The 23,650-nt window shown below is 37.3% G+C and overlaps 1 protein-coding gene across 1 annotated transcript in view; it reads right to left on the reverse strand.

Annotated features, from left to right (window-relative positions):
• Positions 1-23,650, reverse strand: part of LOC135696557 (uncharacterized) — a 70,868-nt gene that overhangs the window by 34,997 nt on the left and 12,221 nt on the right. Inside the window, exons 2-21 of the mRNA XM_065215985.2 lie at positions 21,606-21,921; positions 19,754-20,013; positions 17,142-17,213; positions 15,290-15,565; positions 13,057-14,952; positions 11,411-11,986; positions 11,069-11,110; positions 10,608-10,883; positions 8,917-10,272; positions 8,134-8,709; positions 7,774-7,815; positions 7,313-7,588; positions 5,622-6,977; positions 4,840-5,415; positions 4,480-4,521; positions 4,019-4,294; positions 2,328-3,683; positions 1,517-2,092; positions 950-1,012; positions 25-306 (exon numbers count right to left, since the gene is read on the reverse strand). Of these exons, the coding sequence (XP_065072057.2) occupies positions 25-306; positions 950-1,012; positions 1,517-2,092; positions 2,328-3,683; positions 4,019-4,294; positions 4,480-4,521; positions 4,840-5,415; positions 5,622-6,977; positions 7,313-7,588; positions 7,774-7,815; positions 8,134-8,709; positions 8,917-10,272; positions 10,608-10,883; positions 11,069-11,110; positions 11,411-11,986; positions 13,057-14,952; positions 15,290-15,565; positions 17,142-17,213; positions 19,754-20,013; positions 21,606-21,921 (10,491 nt within the window). The remainder of the gene's footprint in view (positions 1-24; positions 307-949; positions 1,013-1,516; positions 2,093-2,327; positions 3,684-4,018; positions 4,295-4,479; positions 4,522-4,839; positions 5,416-5,621; positions 6,978-7,312; positions 7,589-7,773; positions 7,816-8,133; positions 8,710-8,916; positions 10,273-10,607; positions 10,884-11,068; positions 11,111-11,410; positions 11,987-13,056; positions 14,953-15,289; positions 15,566-17,141; positions 17,214-19,753; positions 20,014-21,605; positions 21,922-23,650) is intronic.

Here is a 23,650-nt window from a genome sequence, read left to right on the forward strand (position 1 = left end):
TTATTGGGCGCATTAAACACATACCAATTACCAGCTCTTCTTCAAAACTCTTTTCGTGCAAAATGAGTTCGAATTTTTCTCTGCCAAGCAACTTCACCTGTTCTTTCGAATCTTTCCCGAAAGCCACAAAAGAAATAGGATCTGGGTAATAGTCTTGGGTCATCCGAATCTCAACAGTTTTATTGCTGTTAGGAGCGATCTGGAGTTGTTTAGAAATACCCCTCTCTTTCCAGTTAAGTAAGACTGCTTCATCAAGCAGGTTGTCCACGTTAAGTTTTGCTGAATATGTAGTTAGTCTGCCAATATCTTTGGAGAAAGAAAGATTACAGTTGCTTAAAAAGCGAAAAATGAACAAGGTTGCAATTATCTGTAGATTCGAGTAGGGTGCATATAAGGAGCAAAATAATCAGACGAGTAAGGTGCATATTGAAAAATCTGCAAAGTCATCAATCAATAGATGATAGAAAATAAATCAAATAGCTACAGTGCAAGCTGGAAAGTAATTAACTTAACCGATAGATAAACACAAAGAAGGTAGAAAAAAGGCAAAGCCATTAGCATAGTCATTAATATTTTGATATGTAATCAAGCTCCATTTGCGAAATTTTAACCATTACTACTAAAATATTTTTTTCTCTTGATTTAATAGCCCATGTATCAACATTAAAAATTTATCATAGAATCAAAATCCAATTTTTTTTATTCAAAGCATTTTAAAATCTCTAAGAAACAAGATTTTAGGAAGCTCTAGATACATGAGGAGCTCGCCTATTTAAAAAAAAAGCTTTTGAACGAGGCAGTTACTCAGATAACAAACATATCTTTGCGAGTTAATTGTTCAGCAGGCAATCTACATTTGGAATTTATTAAACAATTTACATGAACATTAACGTTTTAAAAAGTTCCAAATCGCTCTGCATATCTCTCTAAAACATATTACAAAACTTACCTATTCTTTCAGGTTGTTTTGTCGGATCCAAGCCTACAGCTGTATAGGGTGGCAATATTCGATCTACAGAACAACAAAGAAAAAATTCAAATGCTGTTCAGACACCACGGGTTCAAATTGTAGCAAAGAACTGTTTATAAGAATCAACACATGGAATGGAAAGGAAATAGAACGAGAATTTATAACTTTAATGTCATTTTGGAATAATGATTCAAAACAACATAGATTGGAGGGAGGTATTATCCCAATCATAAATGGCCGAACCGGACTCCGCTCCTGGGAAGTAACAAAACATTTCACAGTTAAAGGGGCACAAGGCGCCAGGGGCATTATGTCTAAGGGGCAAAAAAGTAAAAGTTGTAAAGAGAGAATCTGCACAATAATGGCAGTTTTCATAACTTTGGGGGACATGTCCCCCCTGGTACCCGTCTGGCCTCGACGTCTGGTCACTGAAATGCTGTGTCTAAAAATCCCAACTTGAACAAAAAATGTGCAAACAAATTAGAAAGAAGTTTATTATATACAATAGAACAAAACTCAGCTCTATAGGAAAATTCTAAAACTCACCAATGCTACATCTGAAATCGAAATTGTCAAGGAATTTTTTCTCAGCTAAACCTTTGAAATTGCGCACTAAATAAACCCCTTCAGTATTTCCAACGATTATCTCGAGCTCGTCTCGTTGAACACGACGTCCAATGCCGATGGCCTTCATATGAACTCCGGCTCTTTTCAAAGGCTTGGAAGCGACCCTAAGGTCAGTATAGGAATCAGATTTGGTTTGCCTGCTAGGGGTGATTAGAATAAGTAAAGGACGTGCGTCTTTTCTTGCCCCATACCCAGCTGACAAGACCTTCTTGTAAACATAATTGAGACCCTTGTCCAAGAACGTAGAGGAAAGTTCATGTTTCATCTCGCGCACAGCTGACACAAATGAAGCAGTGTCATAGAAATCGTTCAGTTTTATTGCAACTGATGCATCCCAGCTAAACAAAACCACGCCAGCGTGAATACCTTCCCTTGATACTCCGTTCGATATAGCAACAGAGCTGATGAAATCCTTCATTTCTTTATACTGAGAGGGTGTCGTGCTTCCGGAAGAGTCGACAAGAAAAACAAGATCCAGTTTCAAGTCACAGGAGTCTGAAAAAAACAACTGCCTTAGAATGGGAGCTTCAAATGAAAATATCAGAATACAACATGCTCTTCTTTATGCTCTAGCATTTTTAAAAAGCTAAGAAAAAATGGGAAGGTTGAAACAAATTAAATAAGATATGAAAGGAAAATAAACAAGAAGAAGCGATTTGCGATCACAACAACAATAGAACGTCAAATCAGAATTTAAACTAAAAAATACTTGCACTAGACTGGAACTCACCGTCAGTTAGGACGATCTCATTACTCTTTTCTGTAGAAGCTTTGTTCACAAGTAACTTCAGCCTATCATTAAACTTTATTTTGCGATTGGTCTTTTCATTTACTCCGGTAAGAAAGAGGCTGTCTACCATCAATATTGGCTTCAATTTGAATTCCTTCACCATACCAAAAGGGATTCTTAATATCTCAAGATCAGGGCCTAACTGAAACCGCACAACAACATCGCTTGAAGCACGATTTTTGAGTAACAGCTTCAAAGGCGATAAAACCAAGAAAGAAGGTAATCTTGAAGGGACAGGAACAAATTCTATTTCTGTTTTGTCGTTAAGCAAAACTGGAAAGTCACTCTCCTTGAGGATTCCTTTGAAACGTAGAGGTTGGTCTGCCTTCGGCCCATTCCTTATAATTTCAACAATGGACTTGAGGCCTTTACCAATTTCTCTAGCTCCTTTAACACCGTCGACCTCCCATTGTAACTCTATGGCTCCCCCTACTTCATTAGACACGTTCAAAACTGAGTAAAGGTTCATTTCGGCAAACACAGCTTTTCTGGTTGTGTTTATTGTCGGGTACAACTTAAGCTGCCCAACGCCGTTCAATTTTACAGTATTTCCTTTCAACTTTGCTTCAAACTCGATTGGAGCCAAGCCTGCATCTCCTTCAAAGAGCAAATCTAGTGTTCTGCTACTGTTTCTTTTGACGGTAAATTCTTTCGCCTTTCCTTTTGTTATTTCTATATCTCCAGCTACATTGTTTATAAAGTTTAAATTCATAAACCGCAAAAGCTTCCCAATTACAAGCGTTTGCTCCTTGCCGTCCAAAGCTTGCTTCAAACTGTAAACAATTGAACCGTTCACAGCAAGTCGGTTTTGTTCACCATTTTCATGTGAGAAAGCGCCAAACGAAATTGGCACAGATTTTCCACTTTTAGGATCAATCTCATGAGAACGGCTCGAATCTTTATCGACGTACATGACCTTGTGGAGCTTGTCTTCTTCCCAAAACAACTCAGCAGATTCGCTGGCATTATTGATGACATTCAGATATATTTTGGCTACATGACGTCTTGGTGATATAAGTAGGATCTTCACCTTTTTGTCGATGGAAGGTGTAAAGAAGATAGCTTCATTGCTGTTGAGAGAAACCTTTTGCTTCGCTTCTTTAGTGAATCCATTAAACTCGATAGGAGACAGTGATCCTGGCTTTTCCAAATCAAATTCAAGGCTTTTCTTTTCCGTTGATTTCGCACCAACCGTTATTGACTTTTTTACTCCGTTTTGTTGCCATTGAATCACGACTGGCTCGTCCAAGGTGCTCTTTATATCGAGGACAAGATAAGATGATCCTTTCTCTGGAGCTTTTTAATAGTAAAAGAGATAGCAAATCACACTAAAATTTTCTCAATGAACATACGAAAAAGAAAAATATCAAAAAGCAAAGTTGCGAGAGGATGGGTCGGTCAGTATTTCAGCAAAAATTCAGTCAAAAATAATCATGGAAACGAATCAATTGTTCCAAAAGAAATACAAAACATTTTCTCAGTTTCTCTCTATCAAGCAATGCTGAAAAGGCACAGAATAGCGATTCAATCTCTTGAGAAATGTTCTTAAGTAAAAACATCTGTCTATGTCAAATACAACTGTCAAAATGACAAGATCTAACTGCTGACAGCTAAGAAGAATTCAAACCTACCAATTATCACGCATTCTGGAATAACTGTAGTTCTAGGGATCAAGTACAAATCTTTCCTCCCATTAACCATGACAGGCTTCTTCGTCACCTTTTCGAAGAAGGAAAATCGAATTGGGTCAGGATAATACTCTTTCTTCATTCTGACATCAATGCTCCTGTTGGTACGCACTTCAGCTTCCTTTTCTGCACTACCCTCCATCCAAACAACAACAACTGGCTTGCCAAGTTTGTTTTCAATGTCCAGAACAATTGTATATTCTTTCAAAGGTCCACGCGCTGAAAACACAGAAACGAAATTTCTCATCAAAGTTAAAATCAAATTGAATTCTAGATTTTTTTTGCTTTTCTTGACGATTATTAACGAAGATAAAACAGTCGCACGAATAGTTCGCAAAAGATGGATAACTTTATGATCCAAGTAGAGCAATGATAAAAGAGTAGCATTATATCTTCATTCTTACCTTTCTTCACTTGAGTTTCCAAAGCAAGCTGTTCGACCATTTCTGAAAGACCGAGGAAAACTTAAAAATCAAGTTGTGGATAGTGAAGGAAATATAAACCAATTCGTGTTTTAACACTCATCTTTTTTATAATGTTGTTCACATTCTCCTCCGAAATGCCTTCACTTACAAAAAGAACATAATACAGAACTGTCAATTGGGGCATTTAAATAAACACCAAATTATTCAATCACTCAAATGGCAAAGCATCAAGTAGAAAATAACTGGCACATAGCTAGCACTTACGTAAAAGAACGACAGAGATGAATAAACAACATAAATGCGTGTCAAGAGATGAATTTCCAGTTCATAGCTACTTACTCGGATCACAGTTGAAGTTGAAGCTTTTTAGGAAATCCTCCTTGTACAACTGGTCAAATGTCCGAATCATGTACACAGTCTTGGATGTGCCTGTGATAGCTTCCAGTTCCTGCCTGTTTGCATGTGGCCCAATTCCGATGGCCTTCAGAAGAACGCCTTCATTCAAAAGAGGCTTTGCAACGACACTCGGCTCTATGAAGCTGTATCTTCTTGTCTGCCTTCCATCCGTAAGCAATATAAGAACTTTGGCAACTCCACTTCGTGCGCCATAGCTTCTTGTAAACAACTTATCGTAGGAGTCTTTTAGGCCCTTGTCTATTCGTGTTATTGAGCATTCATGCTTCAACTTCTGCACGGCCGATTCAAAGGCTTTGCTGTCATAAAAGTCACTCAGTTTAATGGCCACTGAAGATGAGTGGCTGAACAAAACCACGCCGGCGTGAAGTCCAGATGAAGATATTTCATTCAACTCAACAACCTTTTTGATAAAATCTTTCTGATGTTGGTATTGTTTTGGTAAAATGCTTCCAGATGCATCCACGACAAATCCCAAGTCCACTTGAAGCTGACATTTATCTGAAACATTGGAAAATTTCAAATTTTTTATAAGATTGAATTTCTTTTAGAGAAAATCTCAAAGAAAAGTTAATGGGAAAGATCGATTTCAATCCAGTACAAGTTAAACATGCCATCAGGAGGAAATTGCTGACACTTTAATAACAAAAACCCATGGCCAGAATCGTATCATTATTGTGATGCAGAAAATGGAAATCGCTACTCACCATCAGTTATCACAATCGTTATTCGCTTTCCAGAAGTGCCTTGTTCAACCTTAAAGCTCAAACTCTCGTTATATTTAGTCTTTCTCGATAAATCTGTGTTATGACCACTAAATAGCAAAGAATTATTCATTTCATCAAACTTGATCTTTATTGATCTCAAAATACCAACAGGAGTATTGACAATCTCGACGTCAGAACCTGATTGTATTCGAGTAACAACGTCTCCTGAAGCATTGTTTATCAATACCAGCTCATGTACAGTTGCAAGCACTGGCACAGATTGGCGCAAAGCGACAGGAACAACTTCTATTTCTGTTTTGTCGTTAAGCAAAACTGGAAAGTCACTCTCCTTGAGGATTCCTTTGAAACGTAGAGGTTTGTCTGCCTTCGGCCCATTCCTTTTAATTTCAACAATGGACTTGAGACCTTTACCAATTTCTCTAGCTTCTTTAACACCGTCGACCTCCCATTGTAACTCTATGGCTTCTCCTACTTCATTAGACACGTTCAAAACTGAGTAAAAGTTCATTTCGGCAAACACAGCTTTTCTGGTTGTGTTTATTGTCGGGTACAACTTAAGCTGCCCAACGCCGTTCAATTTTACAGTATTTCCTTTCAACTTTGCTTCAAACTCGATTGGAGCCAAGCCTGCATCTCCTTCAAAGAGCAAATCTAGTGTTCTGCTACTGTTTCTTTTCACGGTCAATTCTTTCGCCTTTCCTTTTGTTATTTCTATATCTCCAGCTACATTGTTTATAAAGTTTAAATTCATAAACCGCAAAAGCTTCCCAATTACAAGCGTTTGCTCCTTGCCGTCCAAAGCTTGCTTCAAACTGTAAACAATTGAACCGTTCACAGCAAGTCGGTTTTGTTCACCATTTTCATGTGAGAAAGCGCCAAACGAAATTGGCACAGATTTTCCACTTTTAGGATCAATCTCATGAGAACGGCTCGAATCTTTATCGACGTACATGACCTTGTGGAGCTTGTCTTCTTCCCAAAACAACTCAGCAGATTCGCTGGCATTATTGATGACATTCAGATATATTTTGGCTACATGACGTCTTGGTGATATAAGTAGGATCTTCACCTTTTTGTCGATGGAAGGTGTAAAGAAGATAGCTTCATTGCTGTTGAGAGAAACCTTTTGCTTCGCTTCTTTAGTGAATCCATTAAACTCGATAGGAGACAGTGATCCTGGCTTTTCCAAATCAAATTCAAGGCTTTTCTTTTCCGTTGATTTCGCACCAACCGTTATTGACTTTTTTACTCCGTTTTGTTGCCATTGAATCACGACTGGCTCGTCCAAGGTGCTCTTTATATCGAGGACAAGATAAGATGATCCTTTCTCTGGAGCTATTTAATAGTAAAAGAGATAGCAAATCACACTAAAATTTTCTCAATGAACATACGAAAAAGAAAAATATCAAAAAGCAAAGTTGCGAGAGGATGGGTCGGTCAGTATTTCAGCAAAAATTCAGTCAAAAATAATCATGGAAACGAATCAATTGTTCCAAAAGAAATACAAAACATTTTCTCAGTTTCTCTCTATCAAGCAATGCTGAAAAGGCACAGAATAGCGATTCAATCTCTTGAGAAATGTTCTTAAGTAAAAACATCTGTCTATGTCAAATACAACTGTCAAAATGACAAGATCTAACTGCTGACAGCTATGAAGAATTCAAACCTACCAATTATCACGCGTTCTGGAATAACTGTAGTTCTAGGGATCAAGTACAAATCTTTCCTCCCATTAACCATGACAGGCTTCTTCGTCACCTTTTCGAAGAAGGAAAATCGAATTGGGTCAGGATAATACTCTTTCTTCATTCTGACATCAATGCTCCTGTTGGTACGCACTTCAGCCTCCTTTTCTGCACTACCCTCCATCCAAACAACAACAACTGGCTTGCCAAGTTTGTTTTCAATGTCCAGAACAATTGTATATTCTTTCAAAGGTCCACGCGCTGAAAACACAGAAACGAAATTTCTCATCAAAGTTAAAATCAAATTGAATTCTAGATTTTTTTTGCTTTTGTTGACGATTATTAACGAAGATAAAACAGTCGCACGAATAGTTCGCAAAAGATGGATAACTTTATGATCCAAGTAGAGCAATGATAAAGGAGTAGCATTATATCTTCATTCTTACCTTTCTTCACTTGAGTTTCCAAAGCAAGCTGTTCGACCATTCCTGAAAGACCGAGGAAAACTTAAAAATCAAGTTGTGGATAGTGAAGGAAATACAATCCAATTCGTGTTTTAACACTCATCTTTTTTATAATGTTGTTCACATTCTCCTCCGAAATGCCTTCACTTAGAAAAAGAACATAATACAGAACTGTCAATTGGGGCATTTAAATAAACACCAAATTATTCAATCACTCAAATGGCAAAGCATCAAGTAGAAAATAACTGGCACATAGCTAGCACTTACGTAAAAGAACGACAGAGATGAATAAACAACATAAATGCGTGTCAAGAGATGAATTTCCAGTTCATAGCTACTTACTCGGATCACAGTTGAAGTTGAAGCTTTTTAGGAAATCCTCCTTGTACAACTGGTCAAATGTCCGAATCATGTACACAGTCTTGGATGTGCCTGTGATAGCTTCCAGTTCCTGCCTGTTTGCATGTGGCCCAATTCCGATGGCCTTCAGAAGAACGCCTTCATTCAAAAGAGGCTTTGCAACGACACTCGGCTCTATGAAGCTGTATCTTCTTGTCTGCCTTCCATCCGTAAGCAATATAAGAACTTTGGCAACTCCACTTCGTGCGCCATAGCTTCTTGTAAACAACTTATCGTAGGAGTCTTTTAGGCCCTTGTCTATTCGTGTTATTGAGCATTCATGCTTCAACTTCTGCACGGCCGATTCAAAGGCTTTGCTGTCATAAAAGTCACTCAGTTTAATGGCCACTGAAGATGAGTGGCTGAACAAAACCACGCCGGCGTGAAGTCCAGATGAAGATAATTCATTCAACTCAACAACCTTTTTGATAAAATCTTTCTGATGTTGGTATTGTTTTGGTAAAATGCTTCCAGATGCATCCACGACAAATCCCAAGTCCACTTGAAGCTGACATTTATCTGAAACATTGGAAAAATTTCAAATTTTCTATAAGATTGAATTTCTTTTAGAGAAAATCTCAAAGAAAAGTTAATGGGAAAGATCGAATTCAATCCAGTACAAGTTAAACATGCCATCAAGAGGAAATTGCTGACACTTTAATAACAAAAACCCATGGCCAGATTCGTATCATTATTGTGATGCAGAAAATGGAAATCGCTACTCACCATCAGTTATCACAATCGTTATTCGCTTTCCAGAAGTGCCTTGTTCAACCTTAAAGCTCAAACTCTCGTTATATTTAGTCTTTCTCGATAAATCTGTGTTATGACCACTAAATAGCAAAGAATTATTCTTTTCATTAAACTTGACCTTTATTGATCTCAAAATACCAACAGGAGTATTGACAATCTCGACGTCAGAACCTGATTGTATTCGAGTAACAACGTCTCCTGAAGCATTGTTTATCAATACCAGCTCATGTACAGTTGCAAGCACTGGCACAGATTGGCGCAAAGCGACAGGAACAACTTCTATTTCTGTTTTGTCGTTAAGCAAAACTGGAAAGTCACTCTCCTTGAGGATTCCTTTGAAACGTAGAGGTTTGTCTGCCTTCGGCCCATTTCTTTTAATTTCAACAATGGACTTGAGGCCTTTACCAATTTCTCTAGCTCCTTTAACACCGTCGACCTCCCATTGTAACTCTATGGCTCCTCCTACTTCATTAGACACGTTCAAAACTGAGTAAAAGTTCATTTCGGCAAACACAGCTTTTCTGGTTGTGTTTATTGTCGGGTACAACTTGAGCTGACCAACGCCGTTCAATTTTACAGCGTTTCCTTTCAACTTTGCTTCAAACTCGATTGGAGCCAAGCCTGCATCTCCTTCAAAGAGCAAATCTAGTGTTCTGCTACTGTTTCTTTTGACGGTCAATTCTTTCGCTTTTCCTTTTGTTATTTCTATATCTCCAGCTACATTGTTTATAAAGTTTAAATTCATAAACCGCAAAAGCTTCCCAATTACAAGCGTTTGCTCCTTGCCGTCCAAAGCTTGCTTCAAACTGTAAACAATTGAACCGTTCACAGCAAGTCGGTTTTGTTCACCATTTTCATGTGAGAAAGCGCCAAACGAAATTGGCACAGATTTTCCACTTTTAGGATCAATCTCATGAGAACGGCTCGAATCTTTATCGACGTACATGACCTTGTGGAGCTTGTCTTCTTCCCAAAACAACTCAGCAGATTCGCTGGCATTATTGATGACATTCAGATATATTTTGGCTACATGACGTCTTGGTGATATAAGTAGGATCTTCACCTTTTTGTCAATGGAAGGTGTAAAGAAGATAGCTTCATTGCTGTTGAGAGAAACCTGTTGCTTCGCTTCTTTAGTGAATCCATTAAACTCGATAGGAGACAGTGATCCTGGATTTTCCAAATCAAATTCAAGGCTTTTCTTTTCCGTTGATTTCGCAACAACCGTTATTGACTTTTTTACTCCGTTTTGTTGCCATTTAATCACGACTGGCTCGTCCAAGGTGCTCTTTATATCGAGGACAAGATAAGATGATCCTTTCTCTGGAGCTATTTAATAGTAAAAGAGATAGCAAATCACACTAAAATTTTCTCAATGAACATACGAAAAAGAAAAATATCAAAAAGCAAAGTTGCGAGAGGATGGGTCGGTCAGTATTTCAGCAAAAATTCAGTCAAAAATAATCATGAAAACGAATCAATTGTTCCAAAAGAAATACAAAACATTTTCTCAGCTTTTCTTTATCAAGTAATGCTGAAAAGGCACAGAATAGCGATTCAATCTCTTGAGAAATGTTCTTAAGTAAAAACAGCTGTCTTTGTCAAATACAACTGTCAAAATGACAAGATCTAACTGCTGACAGCTAAGAAGAATTCAAACCTACCAATTATCACGCGTTCTGGAATAACTGTAGTTCTAGGGATCAAGTACAAATCTTTCCTCCCATTAACCATGACAGGCTTCTTCGTCACCTTTTCGAAGAAGGAAAACCGAATTGGGTCAGGATAATACTCTTTCTTCATTCTGACATCAATGCTCCTGTTGGTACGCACTTCAGCCTCCTTCTCTGCACTACCCTCCATCCAAACAACAACAACTGGCTTGCCAAGTTTGTTTTCAATGTCCAGAACAATTGTATATTCTTTCAAAGGTCCACGCGCTGAAAACACAGAAACGAAATTTCTCCTCAAAGTTCAAATCAAATTAAATTCTAGATCTTTTTTGCTTTTCTTGACGATTATTAACGAAGATAAAACAGTCGCACGAATAGTTCGCAAAAGCTGGATAACTTTATTATCAAAGTAGAGCAATGATAAAGGAGTAGCATTATATCTTCATTCTTACCTTTCTTCACTTGAGTTTCCAAAGCAAGCTGTTCGACCATTTCTGAAAGACCGAGGAAAACTTAAAAATCAAGTTGTGGATAGTGAAGGAAATATAAACCAATTCGTGTTTTAACACTCATCTTTTTTATAATGTTGTTCACATTCTCCTCCGAAATGCCTTCACTTAGAACTGTCAATTGCGACATTTCAATAAACACCAAATTATTCAATCACTCAAATGGCAAAGCATCAAGTAGAAAATAACTGGCACATAGCTAGCACTTACGTAAAAGAACGACAGAGATGAATAAACAACATAAATGCGTGTCAAGAGATGGATTTCCAGTTCATAGCTACTTACTCGGATCACAGTTGAAGTTGAAGCTTTTTAGGAAATCCTCCTTGTACAACTGGTCAAATGACCGAATCATGTACACAGTCTTGGATGTGCCGGTAATAGCTTCCAGTTCTTGCCTGTTTGCATGTGGCCCAATTCCGATGGCCTTCAGAAGAACGCCTTCATTCAAAAGAGGCTTTGCAACGACACTCGGCTCTATGAAGCTGTATCTTCTTGTCTGCCTTCCATCCGTAAGCAATATAAGAACTTTGGCAACTCCACTTCGTGCGCCATAGCTTCTTGTAAACAACTTATCGTAGGAGTCTTTTAGGCCCTTGTCTATTCGTGTTATTGAGCATTCATGCTTCAACTTCTGCACGGCCGATTCAAAGGCTTTGCTGTCATAAAAGTCACTCAGTTTAATGGCCACTGAAGATGAGTGGCTGAACAAAACCACGCCGGCGTGGAGTCCAGATGAAGATATTTCATTCAACTCAACAACCTTTTTGATAAAATCTTTCTGATGTTGGTATTGTTTTGGTAAAATGCTTCCAGATGCATCCACGACAAATCCCAAGTCCACTTGAAGCTGACATTTATCTGAAACATTGGAAAATTTTACATATTATAAGTAGTAGCAAATTCTTGCTAGAGCATAGTAGAGAGCAAAAAATTTAATGGAAGACTTACTATAACCTGGTATAGGTTTAAAATATCATTAGACAGTATAACTTGTTTTGCTTTCAGTGACAAAAAATTTTTAAATTTTGTTTGGAATCGAATCGTCTCGTGCAAAAAAGCGTGGTTTTTGTTTGTCACCAGTAACTCATTGAGACTCTTTCATTATTATAGTTTTTACATTTTTCAAAATTCTTTTTGATTTTATGTTCCTAATTACAAACTTGGTACAAATCCTTTAAGGCCACTTTCAGAGGAACTAATCAATGTATGATTGTCTTCTTTGTGACAGTGACCAAGGATTCTAGAATAACCACAGACCAATGAAACATCAATACAAAAATTTTGAATCTTGAAATTGAAAGAGCCGTTTTGCTTGAGGATCATGAAGAGATGAAATATCGATTGGCCAAAAATTGGTGTGCAAAAAAGTGCCTCTAGACGAATTTGGTTTGTGAAGATTGTCTTCTTTGCAGTACAGTCGAACCTCTAATAGCGACCACTTCCGATTAGCGACCACAGACCTTCAGTCCCAACCTTTTGTGAATGTTTTTAGTAAACCTCCGAATTACGGCCACCTCCCATTAACGACCACTAGGCCATTTATCTCAAAGTGGCCACTATTAGAGGTTCGACTGTATTTTTTTCTGTTAAAAATGAGCAGCAGCTAATGCCTTAGTATGGCACTTATAAATGTCGCCATGTTTTACACTTTCCCTTAGAAAATAATATCTGTATCATAGCAATAGAAAATTTTATTTAGAGGAGAAGCATATATAGCGCCCATTTTGGGTGTTGGCTCTTGGGTGTTGGCTCTTGGGTGTTGGCTCTTGGGTGTTGGCCCTTGGGTGTTGGCTCTTGGGTTTCTGCTCTTGAGTGTTGGCTCCAATTTTACATTGGGCGATGGCTTGTAAACAAGCGACCTGCAGAATAAGTTACAGAATAATTCTGAGCATTCATGGTTTTAATGAATATGGCTTAAAGGTTCTTACCGTCAGTAAGGAGAACAGTAATGGATTTCGTATTAGGGCTCCAGTAGAAATTCAAATCAGGCTTTCCATTCAACAGAACATCAGACTTCTTGTTGTTGTTAGCTGCATTTATCCGAAAAGAATCAGGCACAAAAGAGGCGTTCATGTATTTCGTCTTTTTGGAATTGTACGCTATTTTGACTTCTTGTACACTTTGTCTGCCAAAAATAGTGACAGTAACATTTGCGGAGCAATTGTTCACAAAATCTATATAAAATGCTGATGCAGTGACATAAAACTTGCTTAATTTTGCGGTTGGCGTGAACTCGATACTAGGTCGCCTATTGAGCTCCACTAGATGCGTTTCATCGTTCAACGAAGCAGTAAACTGTATCAGACTATCAGCGTTTTGTCCAGAAGTAGCAATGTCTATAACCTGTGTTTGACCTGCTGCAACCTCTTTGCTTTTGATGCTCTTGTTGTCTTTCCATTTTAAATAGATTTTGTCCTTGATTTCGTTTTTAAGTTCAATTTGCAAAGAAAAGTCTTTGGTTATATTAATCCTTAGTGGAGTTCTCGACTTAAACAGTGCTAGCTTTAAAGATCTTGCACCGTTAAGGTATACAAACTCGTTTGTGCCATTCATGACCCCGTGAAACTTGACAACTGTTGGTTTAGTAGAGAACAGCTCTAAATCTCTGACTGCACCTCTCTTAATGTTTACTGACTTTATTTGACTTTCAATTTCACAAAAAAGTTTGACATCCCCGGAAACAAAATTTATCATTGCCACATCTAAGAAGTAGCTTTCTGTAAGATTAACTATTATAAAAGTCTCATTGTCAGGGGTTGGATGCAACTCAATAGTGTCTAAGGAATTAAGTTTGATGTCTTTGACAGCGTCTTTAAGTGTGGCGCTAAAAGTAATCGGGAGATTTGCAAACTTGCCTTTAAAAACAAGCTCTAGTTTCTCCGAAGCATTTGCTGCAATCTCTATTGACCTCCTTTTTTCTTGTTCTTCCCAACTGACAACAACAGTTGAACTAACTTTGCTATCAAACCGGATAGGAAGGTGATGCTTCACTGTCGCAAGTAGTGCTAACTCAACTTTTTCTGGCGATGGTACCTCTTTGATGCTCCATTGACCATTAAGCTCTACTTTGGACTTGGTTTTTTTCGACACAGCGTTGATCACTACGGGCTTATTGGCTTTAGGGCCGTCGAAAGTAAAACTCCTGTTAGTTTTGGTATTATATTTGACGTCGAAATCGTGATGGTTTTCATTTTGCCGCACCCAAATACTTATATCTTCTGTCGCTTGATTATCAATCTTTACATCAAGGTAATAATTTTTATCGGCGACAATTTTCCTCGATCTAATGTGTGTTTGGGGTTGAATAGCAAGAGATTCTATATGGTTTAAAAGGACAGACTGATTTGTTCCTTTAAGAAATCCACGAAAAACAACTCTGTCTACTTCAAGCCTGTCCTTTAGAATTATAGATCTGCTTCTCGTTCCCATGTAAGGTATTTCTAAAAATTGTTTCCTTCCGTCTTCGCTCCAGAAAACTTCAATGGCATCAGTAGCCTTGTTCTCTACAGCAAAAATAATGAAATAGTCTTTAACTGCTTTTGTTATTTCCAATGGCTTTGTGACCTTCTTAATTGTTGGCGTATAAATAACATGTTTCTCTCCGTTAAGTTTTACAGGCAGTTTCTTCGGGCTTTCAACATAGCCTCGGAAAGTGATTGGACTTAGCCCAAATTTCCGATGGAAGATGACTTCTGCTTCCTTCTTTTCATTGGGGGAAACATACAAGGCCTTGCGTTTTCCTTGCTGCTGCCAAATTAAGGTCACATTTTGATCCAGATTATTCTTGATGTCGAAGTTAATGTAGGCGTTCTCAGAATGTGGCTCTGAAATTTATTAAATAAATATCTATACATTGGATGTAAAAAAGCAGTATGTTTTAGGTACCATAAAAACAAGGGTATAGAAGAATGGTAGAAACATTGAATTCTGGGTAAAGATCACAAATGAATTGAGACATTGCTCACACTACGTAGCCTACGGAAGATGATGGAATAAAGAGAGGGGTTGTCAATTGCTTTTGTTATACACATTTTGAAACCTTTCTTGTCAAAAAGACTGTGATTAGTATTAAACATAAACGCCGATCCAAATAGTTTGCAAAATTCATTGGAGTTTGAATAATACACAACAAAAGTTTCAAATAGTACAAAATCAACATACCAATTATGACAACTTCTTCAAATTTCTTTTGACGCGGGATTAACAAAAGTTTCTTTCTGTCTCTGAGAGCTATCGATTCTCCACTGTCTTCGTCGAATGCTTCAAATGTTATAGGGTTTGGATAGTTCTTACTTGCCATTTTCATTTCTATTGTTTTCTGTGTTCCATTCTCGACAGTTTCTTCTTTTGCCAAGCCTTCTACCTCCCATTTTATTACGATTGGGTGATAGTCGTTGTTTTTTACTTTCAGAACAATGAAATAATCATGCCTTGGATCTGTGGAGAGAATGATTGTAAATAGTATTATATAAGGAGCACCGCAACGCGACGAGAATAAACAACAACAAACACACAAATCAGTGATGGCTAATATTTTGATAGGTCTTGATAGGTCTGATTATTTAATCCAGTTTTTGCAAAAACACTTTCCATATACTCCATACTTTGGGACTATACTTTGCAAAAAGGCAGGGAAAAAATTGCCTTCTCTGTTAGAACACCATGAATGTTGGAATTGAAATTCCTCACATATTTTAAAAACCGAAACTTATATATGGCCCATAACCAACTTCTCCCCCTAAACTCTATGCCTGTTCTGCATGCATTCAATCAAAAAAGATGATTGATTGCACAGAAAGTCTGAATTTTCAGACATCTCTCCAGCCAGGCAAACACACCTCTCATGTTGAGGAATAATGATCCAATCATCAATCAATGTTTTTGTTGATCCGGAAAATACTTTTTATTTTGAATTATTTTGATGGCTTTCATGTCTGCAGAGCATTTTAGGAAAAAAGTATCATTCAAATAGACCGAATAAACAGAGCAAAAATTAAAACCGACCGAATCTTATTACAAACAGATTTAGCTTGGGTTGACTGAAACAGAGGCAGCTTTTCCTCCTTTATTGTAGCAACTGCTAGAAAAAATCATCAATAAGGCTCCCTGAATTTTCAAATTGGATTCCAATAAAAGCCAACACTTAAGTTACTATGCTTTGAGCGTAATATAGTTGTCAAGTGATGACGTCACAAAAATCCATCTTTGGAATTTTTGAAATTTGTTACGGTAATCTGGAAGAGCATCATGAAATACCTCTGAATCTGCAAAATCTATTAAAATTTTTACGAATTGGTTGAGATATGACCAGGTGAGCGCAAGCTCTGGCCCCATCAAACGTCTGTAATTTGGTTTCAGTTCATAACTCTATGACTGAGCCAATGTGACAGTAATCCGTTAGCAAACTATAGCTCACCCGATTTTCGACAAATTTAACTAATTTGCATATATGGGTGTATTTCATGGTGTTCTTTTATGTTATGTTGCCAAAATTCTAAAAGGGGGCTAGTGCATGTCTGGAAACTGGGCATGATTCATCTCCAGAACAAGTAAGTAGGGTTGAGCCCCCAGCTTCAAGTTGTGTCATCACTGCCTGTATGTATTTCTCTTCCAGCGATTACAAAGAAACACAAAAAAGTAAAGAACATAACACAAATTATCTTTATCCACCTACAATTGATTTTGGAGATTGGTACAGCGATGATAAAAATCTTTTTTAGATTTCTTAAATTTTGATCATCCGATATGAAGGTATACTTAAGAACAGTCACTAAATGCTAAAAGTAGACGAATCTAACCAAACTGAAATATGAAACAACATTAACTCATCATAAAGACATTTTGGTTTTAAACTCTGTTCTAGCAAATGTTTAATCTTTGACTTGCCATATCTCAGCCAAAGAAAAACTTTGTCTATTTCTAATTCACACTAAACTTTGAAATTTTATGAACAAAATTTCAAAACTTAAAGAATAGATCTAACACTGAATTGAACGGTCCAAAACTCACTCACCGGTAGGGACTGTCGTTGGGATGGGAAAACTGGTCGGGTTCAATCGTAGCTGTAGTGTTTCTTCAAATATTTCTACAAAGCAAATACACCGTGGGTAATGTAGAATGTATATTAGCAACAGTCTGAAATGTATTTTAAGCCAACCTAAAGAGTGTGGTCACAAAGCTTCTCGCTCGCATGGGTCTCGTCTTTCGGTTTTGTTGGAGGCCCTGTGGCAAAACTTTGTGTTCACACCAATATTTCGCCTGTTGATCTGCATATCCCTACTGACGATATAGCATGATTTAATGTGCAAAGAAGTTGCATATAAAATAACATTTTCTGGTATTTACCTCCTCCAAAACTTGAATTTCAAAACAATGCCCTTTTCTAGATTCGGAGTGGTCATTGAAAGTCTCCCATTAGGTTGAAACATACCGGGTACATGTTCGATTGTAGCGATGACAAAAATTGCAAGCATTTGGGAAGATTGGGTGAGTGACTAATAATGTTATCATTTGTGCATTTCTTCCAGACTTATCCTATATAACTTTCCTGCTATTACAATCCTTGGTTCCCCTCACATCCAAATCCTCGAACACACGCACACAAGCACTAATTGTTTATAAGCAGGGAAAATCATACATCAAATATCGGACAAATCTGTGTTCAAAGATATATTTATAAGAAAATCAAAATTATACAAAAGTTTTTCACGCCGCAAATTATTTTATGAACCACGCATGCGCAGTGTATATTGACTGAAGAAAGAGCTACAGCTTTATACCTGGATGTCTGCTAAATTTTGAAAACATTAGTACTTTCAAGCTAATAGAATCACAAGTTTGAAAATACCAATGTTCTCATCCTGTATCCAAAAATCAACCCTCACTTTTTTCTTCACCTTTCTCCTTCGCATCTTATTCAACAGTATCAGTTTGGCGCCAAATGTTTCTCTCTATAAAATTGTTAGTAAAAGCTATTTGAACATGTTTGCAAATATTGTCACAATCGGAAGTTTGTAGACACACAAAACAGCTTTGAAAATTTTGGTGAGAAACGTGTCACGTAATGCTGTGACGTAGAAGTTGGCAACCTCTGGATTGAAAGTATTGCACTAAGACCAGTTGCTGAAAGGGGATTATTGTCCCCAGAGGAAAAATTATTTGATAACATTTGCTGGGATGGTTTTAGGCGTAAAGTCTGAAACTGGATATTGATTGGGCGTGGGAGGAGGCGTTTCCAAGACAAAGGGGGTCGAGGGCGAAAATTTCAGGCTTAACTGGTTAAATTGATTTTACAAGGAAAATGTGATATATCAATGTATGACGCAGAATATTTGCAAGCATATGCAATGTGTTTTTATGGGATGACAAGAAATATTTATTTCTGGTTTTTTTGTGGGGCGTGGCGATAAATCATGGCATTTTACAGATGGCTTCCTGGTGAGGGGATTCTCGGGAATCTTTTATTTCAGAAATTTCTTATCAAAACAGGTGGTCTGTTTTTTTTAATTTAAATTAATTCATTCAAAGTAGAGAAATCTTTGTAATCTTACCTTATTGTGCCGCCTACGAATGCACACCGATATTACGGGCTCCAGCAAAGTTAAACATAATTTTTCAAGGAATGCGGAAGGCATGGGTTGTGCAAGTAAATTGCGAAAGCTCCAGGGTACATGGTCACTAAAGAGCCTGTTTTCTTCATTAGAGGAAATTGTTGGTTTCCTGTTTTGGAAATGACGGAGGGATCGAGGGGCCTGGGCCCCAACCCCCTTTCTTGTCGAAAAATTCGGGCTTTCGGTGGATATTTGAGAAACGTTCAGTGTGTCCTAGATGTTGTCTTGTCTTCAAATCGTAGGCCCGAGCCCAGCAAAATGAAAAACTTCATCCGTTTTCCCAACCACTGCGTCCATTTCCTTCCATTGTTGAATTCGTTGTTACATTATTATTTTTGCAGCGTTTTCCGTGTTTTAAACTTCATTGAAAACTATATAATGCACAACTTCTATCCCAGAATAATACCAAATGACAAAATCTATTTCAAAATCACTCGTTTTTGCGAAATAAATCAACCTTTTATGAGCGAGTAGTCTATGCGCTTCAAGTGTAGTTTCAAGTGTCAACTTCTACGCCATGCGGTCACGTGATATTTTTACAAAATCGCGTCGACGGTCCCCTCCAGCTGAAATTTGTCCATTTTCCACCGAATTCGTCAATGAAATGACGGCCCAGAGCTAAGTCTCCCAAGATGGAGAAACATACTATTGCTGGGTTTTTATACTATGTTAGAGTTTGAGGGTTTTGAATTGAATATACAAAAGACTGGTCAACATTTGTCCGAAATTTCAAAAATATGTCATAAAATGTTTTCGCCGAATTTTATTGTCCGAAATTTTATACAGAAAAAAAAAGAAAGAAAAAAAGAAAGAAAGAAAGAAAGAAAGAAAGAAAAAAAGAAAGAAAGAAAGAAAGAAAGAAAGAAAGAAAAAGAAAGGGAATAAGAAGACAACCCGACTCTTCTGTTAATCAATAATGATTGCTAATTTCACAGTTAAATCATTAGAAAATGTACAATTTAAGTGATTGGTTTTACTGATGTAGCTGTTTCAAATGAAAAATAAAGACACTTACCAGAAGAACAAGTGAAAGTAAACTTCTCAAGGAACTTTTTGTCTGTAAGTTTACTATATCTTTTTACCATAAACACAGATTCTGGATCGCCAGTGATGACTTCAAGCTGCTCTCGTTTAGCGCCACTTCCAATACCAACTGCAAGCAGCTTGACACCAATGGCCTTCAAAGTCAAGGCTGCAATAGCTGGGTCAATGAATCCTTCACTTTCCGTCTGTGCACCATCCGTAAGCAAAAATGCAACTCGGTGAGCATTTTCTCTTCATAAAAAAGAGAATAGCGATGGTTGAATTACAAGAATATAAATAGCAATCTTCAACAAAAACACTATTAACTACGCATAAACCTATAATAAAGAAATGAAAACAAATAAATTTTATTATACCATTTTGCAAGTCTCATAATTCAAACTGACTTAATGGGCCTAATATTTTGTTTCTGAATAATAAGCAAATACGAGCGACTCAAACCACCGGGGCAGCACTTGAGCCTGCACCCAGTGAATTTTATCAAACGCTGTAAGCCCTGCTTTTTTTTACCCGATTTAATTTGCCTAAAAAATTTTTATCAAAATATGATAGAACCGACTATGTCTTACGGTAAACATTAAGAGAAAAAACTCTGGACGTTAAAATATTTGGAAATTTGAAAATGAAATGTTTTGCTCACAAAAATTTAGCGTTTGAAAAGAAAGTGATACAAGAGCTGGCTACTAATGGAACAGTACAGTATCTTATCAAACAAATTCACTTAGTAACCTCAAAACATCCTCATTATCCACAACAAGTGGCATACTTTCATTGTAGTCAACATCGATATCTTCTGTTTCGTCCACCTTGTAATTTCCTTAAATCAATTTTGCAAGTTGCAAGACACATCCGCTTTTCATCTGCTTTGGTGATTTTTGCGGTAATCATGGGATGATTGTGGAAGCTTTTGAAGTGGCGGGAATAACCCCATTAAGAGCATGGGATTTCTTTATGAGTACTTTTCGAACACTTGCGACATTTTATGTTCAATCGTGTAAAAAAGACTTTTATAAGCTTTCTAAAATGCAATATGCTATTCAAAAAATTAAAAGAAATTAAAGAGTGCTTCAGCTTTTGTCCCAATTTTTTCAAAATCAATCGAAATTTCGTGAAAAAGCGTCCGTAATTTTCTGTCCAAAAAATTTGTCCAAGATTGATTCGTCCGAAATTTTTGGCGTCTAATGTATTATGCTATATAGAAATTAATTTCCATAGACACGCAAAACACGAAGTGTCGTTTTAAACGGGGTCATAAGAAGATCCTTCCTAGCCTTATTTTTCACCAAATGTGAGTACGATATGCACATTATCAATTATTAAAAAGTATTAAGTATATTTAATATTTGGCATTTTTTCAATATTCCTTCAAATTGTGCAGAAAAATGTCGAACATGAGAATCCCAGCGAAACTAAGACCATAGCAGCCCCTTTGGTAATGTCTTAGATACACGTCTTCTAATTTATCTTTTGTTCTGTCACACTTCCAATACACTTCAGGTTTTTTGCCTTCCCCCAACATCATCCTAGCTTTATATCTTGCAATGTGTTTCAGGGTTTGAATGTAATGATTAGAGACAAGGATTCCTTTTAAATGATCGACCTTCATTCTATAAGTACCTGAATTTGAAGCGTTTGCTTTTTTCGCATGTCTCACAAGTCTAGTCAAAATCTAACTATCCACTCAAACACAATACTACTTCAACTCCGTTCTTGTCTATCATACCACATCAAGTGCATGATCAACAGCTTCATGGCAGGCCAATCGAAACACAATTGTCACACTCAAAACACACAAAAAAGTATGCCCTTGTTTCTGGGCTTACCTTGCGCCATATCCTTTTGTGAAGAGCTTATCGTACGCAGCCTTCAAGCCCTCGTCGATGCGAGTGACCGAGTACTTGTGCGCCAAAAGTTGTACACCTTCTTTGAACTCCTCTAAAACATAATAATCATTGAACTTTATGGGCACAGAGGCAAACTGGCTGAACAATACCAGACCAATGTGGGTTCCATTTTCTGATAGGCCATTCTCTTGAGCAATAGTCTTTATGAAATCCTTTTGAAGCTGATAATCTTTCGGTAGTATACTGCCAGAAGAATCCACGATAAATGCAATGTCAAGAACAGTGGCACAATTTCCTGAAACGAAAACATGTATTTAACTAGATTTTAAATGCGCAATAAAAGGTTTTTTTAAAAATGTTCTCGAGAGAAATCTGTCATCTTTCTTTGAAGGAATATCAGATAACGAAAAACAATTTTGTCCTCTTGGTTGTTGAGTTCTCTATCAAATTCACGTATCCAACAATTCCTGTTCATTTATTAATTATATAATCGACAAAGTTATATAAACACTTATATAAAAATATGCATTGATGTTGCTTTTTTCAGACATTTTCCAGGTGTTCATTCATGTCACAGAAAGAACAAACGAATTAGGTATCTTGTTTCCGGGTCAAGCTTCCAAATTAGGTTGGACTTCTCCAATTTTACGTGGACTGACGAAAATGCTGCACTTTTAACACGAGTATTTATCGACTACAAGGCAGCCAAGATGGCGAAAGGTCTTGATTGGGAGACAGTGAAAATTAAATAGGATGAAAAAGCCAATCGCTTTCGAGCAATATACGATATGGATAAAATTTTTCCGGATAAAACCGTTTACTGTACCACATAGCTATCCGAACTAATTTAATCCACTTTCCTAGGTGAACTAATTTTGTTCGGATAGCCGCTCTCGAATTCGTGCGGATAGCGTGGGTCTAGTGTAAACGCGACGCCTATCTGAACTAATTTTGATGCGGATAAAATTCATCCGGCACCGTGTCTAAATACCAAATAAGAAAATAAATACCCTGAATATATTAATATGATCTATATACAGTTAAAGCTACGTTATGCACAGTAATCTATCGTATAGCAGCTGGTCTTCCAGGGAGTCGTGTTTTATGTTGTGTCCATCTTGTATAATAACTTTTCAATTGCTTTTTGAATTCACAAAGTGTAGGGAGCTCTCTGATATTCATGGGAATATCGTTCCAAACTTTCAGAGCCGAATAGTGAAAGCCTTTCTTGACAAATTCAAGGTTATTTCTTGGGATTTGTAGGTCCCTGCAATTCCTTGTTCTGTAGACCATGATGATTTTTATCCCAAAGGCTTTCAGAACATTGTCTGCTGATTATTCTGTACTTTGTTCGTTGCTCAACGGTCAGCCAGTTATGAGACCAGTTGTCTTTGAGTCTGGCCTTATCAATAATCGGGCGTGCTCTGTCCTGCAGAAGTTGGACAGTATTCAATTTAGATTTAGGAAGACTTCCCCAAATAACATTAGCGTATCTCAGATGGCTTTCGATAAGTACACAGTACACATGGTCGAGCTGGGATTGTGAAATAAGATTTTTCAGTTTTTTTTAGCTACTTCAGACCGCCATTAATCTTTCCTTTCACTTTGTTGAATTGGTCATCCCAGTTTAGCCTTTCGTCCACCATAACCCCTAATGATTTGGTCTTCGCAACTCGCTTTATTTCTGAATCATTAAGGTGCAGTGGTTTTGAGATTTCAACTTTATTTGTCCTCCGTGGATGGCCAATAATCATGTATTCAGTTTTTTCGGGTTTGCGCTTAGTTTGTTTATCTGCATCCATTCCGAGGTGTTTTTGAATTCTTTTTGGGCATTTGTAAGTAGAACTTTGATGTTATTAAATGTTAAGCATTTGTGTCGTCTGCATACATGCTAGCCTGAGAGAATGCCAAACACTTTTCGAAGTCATTTAGGTAGATGGTAAACAGGAGTAGTCCCAAGCATGACTCTTGAGGTAGACCACATGTTACCGACTGTTGTCCCATAACTGAGCAGAATTTTTTTC

This window comes from Rhopilema esculentum, chromosome 14, assembly GCF_057945365.1.
Source record: "Rhopilema esculentum isolate cy_ngs chromosome 14, ASM5794536v1, whole genome shotgun sequence".
Classification (NCBI taxonomy): domain Eukaryota; kingdom Metazoa; phylum Cnidaria; class Scyphozoa; order Rhizostomeae; family Rhizostomatidae; genus Rhopilema; species Rhopilema esculentum.